Genomic DNA, 18,415 nt, shown 5'->3' with positions numbered 1-18,415 from the left:
GATAAGCCATTGTTCACTAATATTTTAAATTATTTCTTAAAATTTGTAATTTACTTGTGGTACAATAAAGTGTTTACATGCAAAGTTCCTGACACCGATTTATTTTATCAGAAATACATTGCTATTAACCGACTTCCAGATTTCCGGAGCCATGTACCACTCTTCACGAAAGCCAACGTCTAACTAGCTGTCTTGTGTACCACGTAAAAATATTGGAAATGTGCATATTATATCGTGGAAAAATACGGCTTTAATAAAATATTAAGCTTTGTCATTTGTTTATTGGGTCGGGTTATAGTACCTAGTTCGAAAAGCTCCGCCATATTTTCTAGTCCAAAATACCAGTGTCTCAAGGTAAAAGTTTTTGACCATTATGTGTTGCCATGACTTACAACACTAACACGTCGTCGCTATGGACCTCGTAAGAAAGCTCAAGGTCACTCGAAGGGCTTTGGAAAGGGCTATGCTCGAAGTTTCACCGCGAGATCAAATCAGATGAAGATATTCGCAAGAGAATCAGAGCAACCGACATAGCCTAATGAATCACGAAATTTATTTATTTAATAATTTATTGTACACGCAAACACAAATCATATTTAGTAAAACAGAATCCACAAACAAAAGGTACTGCTTATTTCTAAAAGAAATTTCTTCCAGCAAACCTAAATATAGGACAAAATAAGTACAATAACGGGTTCACGTAAGCGCAACAAAACAAAATTAAATCATGTAATAAAATAATAATAAAAAAAATAGCAAAAATATTAAATTACTAAAGACTATATACCTAAATACATGGATAAATACATATATCTATAAAATGGATGGAACAGTGGATAAATAGTGCTCCTTGACTCTTATTTTAAAGATAGCTAAGAATTTACTATCATGAACAGTAATGGGAAGTGCGTTCCAAAGTCTGACTGCATGAGCAGTAAAGGAGTGAGAAAAAAAACTGGGAATGGAACTGGAAATGGAAAAGATAACTGGGACCTAACGAGAGAGTGACAGGACTTATCCTGGGACCTGAGAAAGCTGAAACGCTCTTTCGGATACCTGGGAGACAAAGGATTATGTAGTATGTTGTGAAGAACAGAGACGATATGCAAATTCACGTAGGCCAAAGATGAACCTTATACATAGATTTTGCAAACAAGTTCAAGCTTATTTAGCAGTTCTTCAGTAGCATGTTTATAGAAGGGAATCAGCGTAGTCTAGGAAGAGTAAAATAAGAGATTGAGCTAAACAGATCTTTTATTTTAAGGGCAAAAAGTTTTGGAGGCGCTTAAGCCAGTGCAAGGAGAAATGAAGTTAAGTGGCAGTGGGCGGGGTATATTGCTCGCAGAACAGATAGTCTACGGGACCAAAAAGTTCTCGAGTGGCGATAGCGCACCGGCAGACTCAGCGTAGGCAGACCACCCACAAAGACCCACCCACCGATCCGGTGACCGGATGAAGGTTGCGGGAATCCGCTGAATGCAAATAGCACAAGACCGGTCGGTGTGGCGATCTTTGGGGGATGCCTATGTCCAGCAGTGTACGTCTTTATATACAAATGATATATCAATACTCAGTTTTTATACACTATTTCTTCCCCGAATTCTACATTGTAAGACTTTCGTGAATAACTTGTTAACGATTAACTACTTTCAAGTCTCATCACTATATGGACTCTTCGATCATCCATAACATAAATAAACTATCATATACACGTACTATAAAATTTGAAGAGCAATCTACAGGCTTTTGAAAAAAATACTTAACATTTTGTATCCCGTCCGGCTAGTGGAACGTAATAACGCTGAGCTGCAAACGAGATTTAATTTTTCACATGAGGGACTGGAAGCCTAGTAAAAGGTCCTCGAGGCATATTCTGGATGACATTGGTTACAAACGGTGTTATCAAAAATTGTTGCTGCTATAGTGCTGAAACGTTTTTGGTAATTCGAAAGTTGATTTACATTTTTTTTTAGTTCATTAACACGGCTATGATAGAATACAATATAATGAGATTAGAAAGTAGAACTATTTTTTATATCTCCCAGTAGTCTTCGAATTTCCGAATGCGTCCGAATACAAATTTCCAAGTCCAATTTGTATTTAGATTTTTGTACTTTATTGTATTAATTTCCTTGTGATTTACATATGTACAGAGCTGTAAAACACTCAACAATATATCAACCAAGTTAACCAAAATATAACAAAAGTTAAGACTAGTTGCCTATTTATATAAATATACTTCCAAGTAGATTGAGTGTGTCCGGTCTGCACCAAGTGCAAAGGGCAACTGGTAGAAATCCGACGGCTGTCGAAACACGAAGATTGCCGAGAGATATTTTTCTTCCCATTGTTATGACGACGAACCCCTATGTTATGGATATTCCAAAGATTCGCACGAAGCGTTACGCTTCCACATTTATATGGCGAACGGCTATAGAGTGGAATTCCCTGCCTGCAGATTTGTTCCCAGAACGTTACAACTTGGACCTTTTCAAGGCGAGATGGATAGGCATTGTTTAGGTGTGCATGCGCCATCGTCGACCTCATCGTCACTTTCCATCAGGTGAGAAGAAAGTCAAATGCGCACTGACATTTCATAAAAAAAAGTCTCTTCGATGATCGAAGTAAAGTCCCCACATTATACTTTTTGAAGTATATCTTGAACCCTGTTCTTGGAATACTATTTTGATACATCAAAGGAGCACTTTCATGATGGTAATAAAAAAATTTTAGGAATTAGGGCAAAACAAAGTTAAGATAATTAGACGACTCGGCACTTAACAGAACTTTATTTATTCACTTTAATAATTACTCATAGTTCCTATATACAGTTTTATCACAATTTTGACAGTCAATATATACAAAAGTTTTAAGCCTATGTCTATACACAACTTTCTGGTCCAGGGATTTCTTCTGCGATGAGGTGTTCTCTTCTACTTATGGTCATATTGCCACTTGTTGTTGGAGGCTTAGTACTTGATGAACGCGGTGGAGATAGCAACTGCGAAACAAACATTAATTTGAAAAGAAAGTCTTAGCAGTATAGAAGAGAATTCATAAATTCGTGTCATGTAAAAAAAAAGAACCTAATAGAAAACTGTGGAAAAAGAGCCTTATAGAATCGACACTGAGCTCACATTTGTTATCCTGCACTGCCTTATTAATACGTTAGACTTATAACACATTTAAATTTATATACAGTAAAATTCTATTGAAATTTAATTTCACATTTTGTTCGAAAGGGTTTGAAAAATTGGTAAAAAGTGTCGCCTTAATGAGAGCCTATATAGTTTACATAACAAAAAATACATCTTCTATATATAAAAGTTTGGTAAGTCCAAAATGTTGAGATCAAAATAAAGTTAGATGATGACATAAAATAAAATGGAGTATACTTATATGTCGTTCATCATCATCATCATTTAATATTTACTAGTAATATCACCACTCGTAATATTACTAGTAAATATTAAACTTATGACGACAAACATTCTATTTTATTAATTTAAACTTTATGTTTGGATTGTTCTTGTGAATACGATTTCCATCGTCAATTTCGTGGACAATTTTGTTATTCAATTTTAAAATAAACATAGAGATATGATGATATATGATGATACCTTTCCGGGGAATTAAACTTTGAAAATTTTGTGCCCTTTCGAGACATAACTTTCGAGTTCTAGCACTGTTCAGAAAAGGGTACTCTGCAACTCTTAACAAGAAGTATGGACACTTTAATAAAAAAAAACACGATAAAGATACTCACTGCGCGCTGTTCATGGCTGGCATGCAACGGAGCGCGCTCGCTGGGGCTGTGCGTCCACTCGTCGGCTTGAAGAGGGCCATTTTTGACAGCCTCTACGCCGCACTTCGCCATTGGAGGGTTCCCGTCTAAAATTGTCAATGATACATTAAAATTGCACCATATATAAACGTATATGATGTATATACCCCATGAAATGTGGAATGTCATGAATGGAAAGACGAAATATGGAATGACAAATATTGGAACGTACTTGCTCGATTCTGGATTCTCAATTACATAAGGCGACCCTGAAAGGTCTGCAATATTTTTGGGAGATAATTGTACCTATCAATAGGAACAACTTTTACTATAAGGGCCTTCTGAAATCGCAAGAAAAATTCATCGTCAACCCGTTACACGTCCCATTACTGGGACGGGTCGTGTATCTATAGTCCACACGTTTTCCACGTAGCGTTGAGATGTTTTTCTTCACCGTGACATAGAAATTAAAGTCATATAGGTATAAGCCTGTAAATAAATCTAAGACTAAGCTCATGGTAATTGATTGTTTCGCGAATTTCAGCGTACAACCTCCTGCAAGAATACGAGACCGTGGATCAGTTTCAATACCTGGGCTCTTTGATAACCAGTGGGGGCAGTTGTGAAGCAGAAATACGAAGGCGAATTGGGATGGCAAAGACACTAATGAGTCAACTGAGCAAGTTATGGAGAAATACCGACCGAACCGAACCGAACCGAACTAAAATACATCTAATTCGCATACTTGTCTTCTCCATATCTCTATGGACTTTAAAATCCGCCAACAGGCAGAGAATTGACGTCTGCATTTGCATGTAGCGCGTGATACGCTATTTTGGTCACATGCCACGTAAAGTTGCTGATAACTTGGAACGTTTGATGGTGACAGGGAAGGTGGAAGGAAAAAGACCTAGAGGCAAGAACCCCGAAAGGTGGTCGGATTAGATCTCCAATCAACTGGAGCTACCTGTCAGCACCGCACTACACCATGCGATTGAGCGCAACCGGTGTAAGCAAGATGGTCCAGAAAAATAAAGTAAAATTTGTTCCTCAATTTCAGCGGATTCTCAGAGTTGACAAGGCACAATCAACTCTTTAAAATCTTTCACCTATATATTCGTCATATGTCATCTATACATTCGTCTATATGTACGTCAGTAGTTAATAATAAATAAAATATTGAGTGTGTGCGTTAAAAAAAAATACAAAACTATTTTAAATCAGTTATATCAACTTTTAAACAATTCTCTCCTTTTGATCAATTTATACGGTCGCCGTGTTCATTCAACAAACATTCAGTTCAAAATTCCCAAACAAATAAAAAGTGATTGTAGTCCCTCTCTACGGAACCCTGGTATTTTTCTGAATAGATAGAATGAAAATAAATTTTGTTTATGACATTGTGTTATTCAAAATAGAACTACGAGACCTGAATTCTTTCAAAATTGGTTATGATAATCATTCATGCTATTTAAAGATTGGTAAATTTTCTAAAGAACTTTACTCTCCTCATCTTAATAACATAATCGACATTTTTAGCTAAATTGAGTTATTAACATATTTGGGATCAGCGAAACGGGATCTACAACCCATTTTAATCGGTGTTTTAATTAACCGACTTCAAAAAAGGAGGAGGTTCTCAATTCTCTCAGTTCTCAGTTCTCAATCCGGATTTGTGAACCGATTTTGATTATTCTTTTTTTCCAACAAAAAGAAAGAAGAAAATATTCCACCTCTAAGGGTGACAAACTAGGGGATAAATGACTTTTGAGGTCGGTTTTTTAGTACTATGTACTGAGATTATATCTTAATTAGTTTGAGCTTTTGGTATGCTGATGACAGCGCCTTTCTACATTGCATCCGATTCGCATTCGTGTACCGAGACTGTAGAAATTTAGAAAACTCGGCCCCATTTCGGATATTGCTTTTGCACATAGAGATAAAATGATCACTGTGACATTTCGGAACGTCATTTCTCGAATTCAGAACTGATACCAATAGGACGTAGTGCGCAAATGCTCTAAGTGCTTTTGCAAAAGAACAGACTTTTTGGTTGTGAACACATTAGTTGAAACAATTGGCGCACCAGATATTTTATTATAAAAACCGACCTCAAAAGTTTGTGGAATCACATCTACTTGGCAAGTTTTATTGAAATCGGTTAACGTAGAACCCTTAGACGTAGAATATTTTCTTCAAATTTGAATGGGACCACTACTGAGGTACCCCTTCTCCAATAAAAAAAATCTTAATCAGTTCACAAGTGTCGGCGTAACCGCGTAACATGTCCAAACACAACAAAATACAGTCGAATTGAGAACCTCCTCGTTTTTCTGACGTCGATTCAAAATGGTTCTAATAATTCAAAAACTTTTGCGAGAGTCGGCACAAGAACTCACAAAAGTGTTATCGTAATTGTATTAATAATAATAGAACACGTATAGGACAAGCATGCAAATAAAGACTAATTGTTAAGTATGATAAAAAAATTACGCAGAACATACCAGGAGGCGGATTTAATATATCCGGCTGTGCTTGCTTGGGAGGTTTTAGCGTGTATGCAACCACGTATTGTCCATCACCAGCGTTTAATTGCAATTCTGGGGTTTGTTGCTTCGTTGGTGGCTTGACACTGTTAAAAAATACATTAGGTGTTATTAATCAGAACAGCGTATTCTGGTGCTGAATGCCTTCTACGCTATTTGTTTCGTGCATTATGTACAGTCGATGTCCTAACATATTTGACCTCCCTAGCGACCTTTTGGTACCTACTGAGAGTCTGCTTACGCATTCAACAGAAAAGTGTAAGGGAATTCCAGCGTTATTGTTGAAATTATGTAATGTAATAGTAATAATAATAACGACTACTCTCATAGCCCCGCTCGCTCTAGGGAGACCCTGTATGGCGAGTGCCATGGACACACACATAGTTAACCACAACTCACACCCAAACTCACGAGAGAAATAAATTACTTATGCGTGGCAGTCTTGCATGGTAACCGTTCGGCCACAGAGGCAGTTTGTGTTCAAGCTAAAGTTTGTGTTCTGTATTTAAGGAAGTAATAGTTAAAGATCAATTTGGCTTAAAAAGTTTCTTAAAATGTTGTCGCTAGTGATATAATACAGAAATGAATTTTACGACTCACGGGTTACGGGGTTAAGTGTGTACACTTTTCTTCACACGTATCTTCTTAGAACCAAATGGTCGAGTTATGGCGTTAAGTATCGATTCAGTCATCGATTGTACATAATAAAATTATGAAAGAAAGAAGTGTATTTTCCTAAATATTATGAACGATTTAATAACTGACCTTCTGTTAAGATTCGGAAGAAATAGAAGATGGTTATATGAAGAATTGTCGCAAAGGCGAAGTGAAACCCAAAATAGAAGTTTAGACGTATTTTGACCATCCAGAAAATCGGTTTTTCGACGTTCAAAAATACTGATATAACTTGTTTTTTAATTCATAATGAAAACAGGAGATACGGAAAACGGAAAACTCGGTTTCATTTGATTATTTTTACAGACATTTGAATGAAATTCTGCCCCGTGTTTCGTAATAAATACGTTAGGGGACTAAGAGCTAATGTTACAGTAAGAGGGTAGATTTTATTTCTAAAAGACATATGTTTAAATTTCGTGCAAAGCTTTTCGCCTTAACTGCTTACAGAAATAGCTATCTCTGGGGGTATACTCTCTTTCCCTGTCCGACATATGTCCGAAATAATTACTGTTAAATACTCAGATTACAATCTAATGTTAAATAAGTAATACTCGACCAAATTCAAAGACATGGGAAGTATGAAGCGTCATTTGCATCATGCGTCTTTTAATGAGTATTCTTATTTGACAATAATTGTTTCGGACGAATGTCGGACGAAGAACAAGAGTACAGGGCCCGTTACAACATATAAGAACTTTACAAATTATGATTTAGCTGCGGCCTTAATGTTAGTAATCAATCTTTTCCAACTTTAAGGTAGGCACTCCAACTAAGTTTCTTAGTAACTTCATAACTGTAACAAACCTTTTTCTCCGCAAAAAATATCCAGTGAAAATAGCGACTCCGGAACAAACGGCCACAGTCAGGATGATCGCCCAGAAAGCAGGTTTTGATACACTCGCCATAAGGCTGTTGCTCCCATCTAAACATATATATATTTTAATGACCCTTAGATACTATATAACCTAAAATTTAGTCTAAAGTTTTTATTAGTTTTAGTTCCAAAAACGGAAACGACAGAAACCAGTTCCGAATTTGAAACGCAGTGAATGCCTTTTGCAAATGTTGTGATTCCACACGATGAGAGTTTCAGACGGCTTTAAAGTTTTGTTAGACCATGTAAGGAGAAAACAATTATTTTCACATTGTTTATGTAAATAAGTGAACGTAATTTCATTTCTCTGAACTGGTATATTTTCTGACATAATGCTTTCAAGTGAAATAGGCGTCTGGAATTATAAAGTGCTGTTATGTAAATTAATATGCCAGAGAAACGTTAACTTGCTTTTTTTCCTGTTTCTTTTTATATATACTCTTTATTTTTATACTATTTATGACATACGACAATATGTTACCTCACCTGTTCGTTTCTCTGGGCCTTGGTAAGCAAGAGCGTAAAGCATAATCTTCTCGGAAGATCCTTTATCGTTTTTGGAATGAGCAGTCAATCGCAAGCTGTTCCCACTTAACCACAGTAATCCAGCAGGGACCAGAAAGACCGCTACGCCATCTATAGATACATTGAAAGTATAGCCTTCAATACAAAAAAAATATGTGTACTAGCGGATAACCGAAATAAGGAAAATTTTCAGAATTACTGAGAACACGAAACCGAAATCAGTCTATTTGTAAAATATCGTTTCTTAAGTTTATTAATCGTATACAGAATCAAAAAGGTTTAACTAATCTTGGCTTTTCCACCTCAAAGTCATCGACTGGCAGAGAATTGACGCTTGGTGCTGGCGTCGTATGTTAAGAATGCCGTGGACAACGCCGCATCAATCTCTGTATTTGGGGAACTTAATATAGAGAAGACACAGCGTCTGCCATCAACCTGCATGCAGCATGTGATACGCTACTTTGGTCACGTTACACGTAGAGATGCTAAAAAATAAACAATTGTAGCGTCTGATGATGACAGGGAAAGTGGAAGAAAAGCGGCCTATGGGCAGGAATCTCAGACGATGGTCAGGTCAGATGTCTAAAAAACTGGAGCTACCAGGCAGCACTGCATTAACAAATTATTGGTAGGATGAAATGGAGTGACGATCCTCAGCAATGAGGAATCGATTCAGAATTGAGAAGAGATTTTTGAATCTGTTCTTTGTTTTGTTTAAGCCCTTTTGTACAAAAACCATTAGCATAGTCAAATTTTGTATATACGTATGTTGATCTTTATTCCCATTTATTTAAGTCCTTATCTCACTTTTTATTCCCGAAGACAACACGTTTACCTTTTTGCATAATAATGCTGCATGTACATGTCTTAGATTTACATTCCAGATTAAGACCATCAATTGTATTTCACACATATGTGTAAACATGTATGTAAAATGTTTTAAAATAAAAAATCTTACCGTATCTACAAAGTGTGGAAACTCTACACATATATCCATTTCTTATTATTATTAGAAGAATAAAATAATTCATTAAATAACTCACCAGTGTCATTAGCAGTAACATTGAACCTCACATTATTAGAGACTGTGTCGACAGCTTCCAACACCACTAATTGCGGTAGTCCTCCGTCATAGCCTGTTACACAACGAACAATCAACGATTCCCCGATTTCCTCATGGCTTGAGTCTTCAGTCCAGTTGGAACCGTTGCTAGTGAATACTGTACAATTTCGGGGTGGCGAAGGACGAGCTATAGAAAAAATTAATGACATTAAGTAAAGGGACGAATAAGCGATATCCCTATCCATGACAGTTGCAGTGCCATTTAGAGTTTTAAATTACAAGGTTCTGGGAGGCACTGCCACTGCGTCTGTCACCCTGAGACGTGAATTGACAAGTCCCATGTGCCTATGATTACCCTAATACCCCTGACCCGTCAAACCCGGAACGCAGTAATAGATGTTAGCAGGACTTCAGGACAAAATCTTTCACAACGAGCTCTATTGCTTTTAAAGGTAGGGCTCTTGATATTCGAAGCCACGACGTAGCGTGCTATCCTAATGGCTACCACGGCTTACACGACATTACATTGTGTTCAAGTAGGTTGTAGGTTTGTGAACCCTTTTTGACATTCAAGTTTCTTTATCATATATTTTTGACCAGAAGATAGAACAGAATGTGAATACGGGGCGTCACACGTCTGAGGTACACAGAGAAAAAGTACCTACTTTAAACATCTTAGATGGAATATAAATAATGTATATAGAAATTTGTCACAGTTGACGCAGACGGTAAAAAAGCCATTTAAACCCAATACAAAGATCTGCAACAAACATATAGAGGAAGTGGTAACATCTGTTGACTCGATCTGTAGCTTCAAAGTCCAGTCAGATCGAAGAATTTTTTCCTTGTGTTGTTTGATCTTTGTATCAATAATAATATCAAACTAGTGGACTATTTTCACAAAAACGAATGAATGTCATGGTAGTAAAAACATCATGATATTCAATAAAATAAATAAGAATAAAATATTGTCAATAGAACATAATTTTATTTTAAGAAGTAACATACTACATTCAAAGACTTTTGAAAATTGCTCGCTTTATCTTATTAATGTGAAAAAAAAGATTTGTATTTTTATAATACCGATTTTAAGGGTCTATTTAGAAACATGGTGTCTTTTTATTGGATAAGGTACAGCAACAGATTACAGATCACATTATACATTAACAAAACTATTCTACATGAATGAATGTAAACCTGCAATCCAATTATCGCTACACACAACACTCTAGTATAAGCAGTGGACATTTGATAGAAGAAATTATTTAAATATGCTTAACAAATAAAAAAAGAGAATAAAAGATATTAAAAAAACATAAAGATTACGTAAAGAAATTAAGATGGTTCATTCGAATGTAGGAGTCTTCTAAAACTGTTATAACTACCATTATACAGATCATGATCAGAACAGATATCATTGAAATGTCTACACATTCTGGATATCACACACACACACACACATTGTGTATTTTGTCCTTTATACAATAAATAAATTAAAAAAAAAAAAAACATATACACATTACAGCTATTACTTTTATAAGGAATTATATTATAGATACTTTTTTCACGTTTCGTCGGTTCTATTAAAAGTAAAATAGTGTATTCGTGAAGCAAAATACCCTATCTACAATAATAAATTTAAAATAAAGCATTACAAAAAAAGTATTTCGTTCCGTGTCCCATAGACGTCTTTTACGTTCTGTATATATTTTAGACGACCAAAGAAAGTTGATAGCGACAAATAGCTTTTAAAATGATTTAATTTTAATACAAATTTAATATTTTTATTAAATTTCGTGAGAATGGTGGTAGCCTAATGGGAGACTGAGTGCTTCTCAATTCAAAGGCCGATGGTTTGAATATCTGGCGGCATTTTCCTATGGCTTTAAATTCTAAATTACGCATATTTGTGAATGTTTTGTAAATATAAACATGATGATAATATAAATATGACTCATATATAAACCTACATAAACTTTATATACATAAATACATACGTTAACAAAACATATTGTAATTTAAAAAAAATATTACTTTATTAATATATTTGATTAATTATTGAATTGTAGCCGTGGTAGCCTAATGATTTGACCTACTGCCTCTCAAGCCGAGGGTCGTGAGTTCCAATCCGGGGTCGCACATCTGAGTTTCTCGGAATTGAAGCCCCCAACACGCATTGGGCCAGCGTGGAGGACTATGGCCTAAACCCTCGTCTGAAAGGAGACTCGTGCCCAGCAGTGGGACATATATTTGATAACATATAATGGGTTGATGGTGGTGGTTGAATTTAACAGGAAGTACCTAGAGGTGGGTGATAAATAACGTCATGATGAAAAATCACAGTGATCAGCCGTCAAATAGTATCACCGTGACTTTTTACGGAGGAACTACGTCCAAAATCGCATAGGTTTATACCTCCGTTCCACTAACCGTCTCTGTCAATCACATCACGACATAACGTATCTTCCAAACAAAATCATGCGCAAACAAAGCATAGCGTCTAGGTTATTCATTGTGGTTCGCTTTTATTTTGAAATTCTAATTATGGACCAATAAATAATTAGATCAATGTTCATTGTACAATATTGCGGATCAACTTTTGAAATTGGAATTACACGTCACTTCAAAGTGAGTAATAATCACGAATATTAGAAAGTAGCCGCTTGCCAAAACCGTTTATCGTGATGTACTTACTATACGTGACAGGCGTGGTCAAATCACGATAATTTGTCACTGTGATTTTTTTGAATCTGGAACGATAGTCACGGTGATGGAAATGTAACGATTTTACCTATCTCTAGAAGCGCTATTTTAATTTGCGTTTTATATTTGCTACCGATGGACTGTCACGAAAGTTAGCAGGCAATTTTTTCTACTTAGGAGGTGCACACTTTTAGGTGGGTTCCCATTCGACACGTCGTCCATGATACAGTCACGACGGATAGTCATGATATGGGAACAGGCTAGACTCATCCAAATATAAATAAATGTTCCGACACTGTTACTGTAAAAGAATGTAAACGTAATGTATGTGGTTGTCTCAAAAAATGGCTACCATCAACTTCATATTAACTACAACTACAATTAACTTTAGTACGCATTGGAAACTGTAAATGGCGACACTTGGATAAAATAAAAAATACGGAGTTTGAATCTCGAAAATGTGAGATATATCATACGAAATACGAAGTATAATATATACATAGAAATGCAAAACCATTTAAACAACAATTTAGGAATATCAATTAAAATTCATTTACAATTATGAAAATTGACGTAAACTATCGATGAAAAGGTAAGAAGTCGAAAGTATCTCAATGATGTACTTTGTGATTTGTTAGTTTACCATAAATTGCATTTATGGCATTTCTTTGAATTTATTCTAAGAGCTACGTTTTAGCACTGAGTTTAACTTAAAAATATTAAAAGTACAAACTCCGCCTTTTTACGATTTTATAATATTATTGTATATATTATAATCAACACCTAACTAAGAGCTATATAACCTTGATGAAAATGTGATAGCTGCCACCATGGCCTTTTTGGATATTAATACAATCGCATCGTGGGTTTACTTGGTACCATCTATTGATCAGCGTTAAGAATCGAAATAAGCATCCAAATAAGCTGAGTTATGAGTCCATTATACTTAGGCTCTTTTTGGTAAAAAATTTTGAAAACTTTTTTTAACCAATTTATCATTTTGAAACTTTTGTTTTGAAATTTGTATTTAAGAATGACATTAACATAAAAAGAAATATATTTGTATGGACCCCGCTCACCAAACTGTCTTCAACGAGCTGCCAATATGGATGTACAGTCATAGACACAAGATACCTGCCCCCCAAGCCGACTTTATCGACCTTGATTCTGAGCACAAAAATGTGGAGAAAATTGTTAAGCGAACTTAATCTTTAAACTGTGAGCAGTAAAATTTATTTTGGTATGACTCGCTGGGCGTCTCATTGGTGAATGACATTGTAAGAAAGTTTTTATGTATACAATATACAAATATACAAATTTCAACCCGCTATATTAAAGCCGTCGTGGCCTAGCGGTATAAGAATTGCTTTGCAAGTTGAGTTAAACATGGTTCGAGTCCCATTAAAAATAAAATATTATTTAGCTATGACTAAATAATATTGTATATTTTTTGTTTTTAACCTCTGGATAGTTGTAAGAAATGTCTAAGGATGTTAGATTCTCAAAGTGAACCACCTCCCATAAACATTAGGTGAATGAAATAAAAGTTACCTTCTTGAGTAATTCAACACATATTTTAATATTTTATTTTTCTAAATTATAATTAGTAAACTAATATCTACCCACCTTAGCCAATTTCTAGTGAGCAAATATTGTGATTTGTCAACGTTAACATTAAGTGAAACAATGCTATTATAACATAAAGTTAAAACGAAATAGTGCACGTGGAGTTGAACCACGGGTATTGTAACTGGCAGTCCACACAACAAGCCACTCGACCGATTTACTTGGAAGTTAAAAGACGAAATTTAGTATTGGTTTTAAAAATATGTTGATCGTCTTCAAGCAACACTCCACTTGAAATTGCTTTAATATTTCTTTGTTCAATACGTAAGACGGCTGTCAGAACCAGAAGGTCGGTTTGGACATGTTAGGGGGTCAGCTGGTATCTCATGTATATGACTGTACCAACATCTTGTATGCTATCTGATTTTCGTATACTTTTATAGTATTTATTCCTTATATTATAACTTGATAATGAATTCTAATTCTATTGTAGCAGTAGCTTATTGTAACCAGGGTCTATACCAGTCCCGAAAGAGTAATGGAGAAACAGCTTTTGTAATTAAGTTGTCCAAAATAAGGCATAATAATTAAACTTACCTGCAGGAACAATTTGAAAGACGCAAGGTTGGGCTTGGCTGCCAACTGCATTGGATCCTCGACACGTGAGAGCACCGTAGTCCCTTTCACTGGCAGGCGTATAACGAAGCTCACTTGTACTTCCGTTGATTGTACCTATTCATTAGAAAGTGGAACATATATAATAGTACTGGGCACTTTCTTGTATTAATTTGGTACGAAAATACGTCAACCTAATTCATATACACAAAAGCAAAGTAAACCCACAGAAATATTCATTTAGATTTATTCATTACTTATTAAAGTATGTCGATTGCAATTGAAGAATTGTGTACCTAAGGCAACCTGACTTATGGATACTGAATGTTGTTATCGGAACATAACCATACAAATATTTTGAAAAACTTACAACAAGTTGCACTTATTGGTTCAATTCCAAGGGCGTAGTTACCTACTTGGCTTATTCAATAGCAACAAACTGACCTCGAACGAGTTCGTAGCAATACACTTGATCAAAATAGATAGTACGGATAGACCCATTTGGAGTTTCGCTTGGAGCAGTTCGAACCGTATAACAGCAGTAAAATATTATAGCTTGGCTCTAAAATATAATGGACCAATTATACTAGATCCATTCTGTTCACGTTGATTTGTAAAGTACCTATGTTTATTAAATTCAAATAATTCGTCGATAGTAATAAGAAATAAGCTACTGATTGATAACTTTTGATAAATGACGATTCTTGAGAATTGATTACGAGTTGAAAAATATAGTACATTGTCAATTATTTATTTACATGGTGTGACGTCCTGAGAACCCGTCAGTCGCAGGTGGCCCAACACGTGATGACATTCTACAGCGAAGGCTGTACACGTAAGCTTCATTACGTAATAATGGGTCCAGAGGGTTAGTGTTAACTTTACGAAGCCTCGGAATCTGTAATTAGCATTGGCGTTCTTCAAGGTTCAATTCTAGGTCCACGTCTGTTCTCAGTTTATATCATTGACTTACATAAACTCGTGGAAAGTATATAATATGAAATAGTATTGTTTGCTGATTTTTCTTCTTTATTATTTATAGTACCCTTAAATGGACAATGTTGTTTTTAAACAACATACTAAACATCACAGATAAAATTGACCTTCTTTTAATTTTTTGTTAATTTTGACAACTAGTTCTTATTTCTGAACGAATTTTGTACTTTTTTTAATGTTGGCACTATCCAATATTTTTATGCATTGAAAATAAGTTAATGTCAAATGTCACTTTGAAGAAAACTTTTCCAGTGGCGCGAAACTAAGTTTTGTAGCTGTGTTCGGACTTTGATAAAATATAATGTAAGTATATAACATATTTTTATTTGCTTGATTATATCTTCAATTACATGTTCATGTTGTAAAACATTGAAAATCACTTGATGCTACTGTCGAATTAGGCGAAATCTGGTATGTTGTAGGAAAACTACAATGCGCATTGCCTGCTAAATAAATGCATGTTTGGTGAAGGATTTTTATTTTGCTTTTCAGCATGCCGCGATTACTAGAAAGCGAAATTACAAAGTATTTAGAAACTCTTGAAGATTCAGAAGATGGCTTAGACGGGTCAGACTCCGAAACAGAGGATGAAGGTCACTATTATCAAACAGCTCGAGATGTTCTTCGAGACCTTGAAAAATGTGATGAAGGTGAGAATGCCCAGTCTGATGAAGTGGATGCTGATCCTCCTCTCGTAATCGACAACGATGAAAATATGCCAGACCCTCCTATTTTGGAAGCCGAAGAAGCAGCACCCCAGAGTAGATAACAAGGGATTTCTAAACGACCTCTGGTTTGGCGAAAACGGAATCTTGTTACTGCTGAAGACAGCCTTATTTTTAGGGGAGAAATTCAGATAACGGAAGTATTGATGTCTTGTAACACGCCGTATGATTTTTTTTTCATTTTATTTTACATCAGATCTAAAAAAGCAAATTGTAGAACAAAGTAACTTATACGCAGCCCAGAAACAAATCTCCAATCCTGAAATTATAAATGAAAATATCCTAAATAAATTCCTAGGCATTCTGATTTACACCTCAGTTATAAAATTTCCAAATACCAGGGCTTACTGGAGTGAAAAATTTGGTTATGATCACATAAAAAATACTATGCCGTTAAAAAAATTTGAAAAAATAAGATCCACTCTCCATTTTGCCGACGATACGCTATACTTGCCCAAAGATCATCCAGACTATGACAGGCTATTCAAAATAAGACCTCTTGAGGAAACGCTCAACTGCCAGTTTGGGAAGGTTCCCTTAGACCAAAGGCTTTCCATAAACGAGCAGATGTGTGCAACCAAAATGAGCCATTACATAAAACAATACATGCCCAATAAACCCCACAAGTGGGGGTTCAAATTATATCTCATCTGCAGTCTACAAGGATATGCTCATAGATTTGAGGTTTACAGTGGAGGGGGCTCCAAAAATAACATCTTACCTGGTGAGCCAGATTTGGGAGAGTCTGGCAATACAGTCGTCAGGTTAGCTAGAATGGTATCACGCAATGTGAATCACATTATATACTTCGATAACTTCTATACTTCTGTGCCTCTCGTCACCTATTTAGCTAAGGAAGGAATTTGCTCACTGGGAACAGTAAGAGTAAACCGATTGAGAAACTGCAAATTGCCTGAAAAAAACACTATAATGAAAAAGAACGTACCCAGAGGATTCTATGAGGAAAACGTGGCGACTGTGGATGATATTGACGTAAGTGCTGTTGTGTGGAAAGATAACAAGCCCGTTAACCTTCTTTCCACTTACGTAGGAGCAGAACCAGCAACCACAGTCACACGCTTTGATAAATCGAAGAAAGAGAGAGTTGCTATTCCATGCCCCAAAGTCATCAAGGAGTACAATGCCCACATGGGAGGCGTGGACTTATTAGATTCATTTATAGGTCGTTATCACATCACAATGAAGAGCCGCAAGTGGACCATGCGCTTATTTTATCATTTCCTGGACCTCGCAGTTATAAATTCATGGGTTATGTTCAAGAAGGTAAATAATATAAAAGGAAATGATCAACTTCTCAATTTGGGTACAATTAGACTAGAACTTGCTGAAACCCTCTGCAAATTGGGTCTACCTGCAAATGGCGCTAAACGTGGTCGTCCTAGTGGGAGCACAATACAAAGAGAACTTGTAATGAAGAAGTTCCGAGGACCAGCTCAAGCAATTCCTTTGAAAGACGTCAGATTGGATCAGACATGTCATTGGGCAGTTTGGCTGGATAAGCAGCAGAGGTGCAAATTCCCAAAATGTTCAGGCTTTACATTCAAAATGTGCCAAAAATGTCGTGTAACTTTATGTGATACGAAAAAAAGCAATTGTTTTTATAAATATCATAATGAAGAATAAATAAATACATTTCAAAAACAATATCCACTCTTATTTTACCCATACTTGCAAAATCTCAATGAATGCGCAATGTAGTTTATAAACAACACTCACATTATTGCAAAAAAAAGTATAGTAAATTCATGTCTAGATATTTTTACTCATTTTTCCTAGACAGTAATACATGTCTATTACACAAATATATTTTTTTAAAACGTGAAACAAAAATCGTCCATTTAAGGGTAACATACCAATGTATCTTTGATGACATGAATAATGCTATTTCAAATGTAGCAGACTGATTAGTAAGAACCTGCCTATTAAATGAGAAAAAACGAATAATGTAAAAGATACATTACCTAATTATTAGAGACATAACAGCAAACTTTATTTTTAGAAAGTGTTAATTAGTATTTGAATTAATAAGTACAGTTTTATTTTCAAGTTTGATTCAAGATACCAAATGGCATTGAGATTCACAATAGCTAAGTTATCGCCAGGGCTAACTCTGCAGTGTACACGATGAAAAAAATTAACCACATATCGACCCCGTACATTTTGAATGGTATAAATGACACCTTTTGAAGTGTGTGTATGCGCTTGTGTGTGTGTGTGTGTGTGTGTGTATGTGTGTGTGTGTGTGTGAGCGCGCGCGCGCGCGTGTGTGTGTGTGCGTGCGTGCGTGCGTGCGTGCGTGCGTGCGTGCGTGCGTGCGTG

General features: G+C 35.7%; 1 protein-coding gene across 2 annotated transcripts in view; it reads right to left on the bottom strand.

Moving 5' to 3' along the window:
- Nucleotides 1–2,781: 2,781 nt before the first annotated feature.
- LOC113226471 (neural cell adhesion molecule 1-like) overlaps nucleotides 2,782–18,415 on the bottom strand; it is a 318,423-nt gene continuing 302,789 nt past the window's right edge. For both annotated transcript variants that reach the window (XM_026459101.1, XM_026459102.1), the window contains 7 exons: nucleotides 14,337–14,471; nucleotides 9,451–9,657; nucleotides 8,369–8,518; nucleotides 7,813–7,930; nucleotides 6,289–6,416; nucleotides 3,767–3,891; nucleotides 2,782–3,001 (listed from right to left, as the gene is read on the bottom strand). In XM_026459101.1, the coding sequence (XP_026314886.1) occupies nucleotides 2,882–3,001; nucleotides 3,767–3,891; nucleotides 6,289–6,416; nucleotides 7,813–7,930; nucleotides 8,369–8,518; nucleotides 9,451–9,657; nucleotides 14,337–14,471 (983 nt within the window). In that variant the 3' untranslated portion in view covers nucleotides 2,782–2,881. The remainder of the gene's footprint in view (nucleotides 3,002–3,766; nucleotides 3,892–6,288; nucleotides 6,417–7,812; nucleotides 7,931–8,368; nucleotides 8,519–9,450; nucleotides 9,658–14,336; nucleotides 14,472–18,415) is intronic.

This window comes from Hyposmocoma kahamanoa, unplaced genomic scaffold (assembly GCF_003589595.1).
Source record: "Hyposmocoma kahamanoa isolate Upper Pololo Valley unplaced genomic scaffold, ASM358959v1 192, whole genome shotgun sequence".
Taxonomy (NCBI): Eukaryota; Metazoa; Arthropoda; class Insecta; order Lepidoptera; family Cosmopterigidae; genus Hyposmocoma; species Hyposmocoma kahamanoa.
The sequence above is the reverse complement of the archived record's forward strand: the minus strand, read 5'-3'. Positions and strand labels throughout refer to the sequence as shown.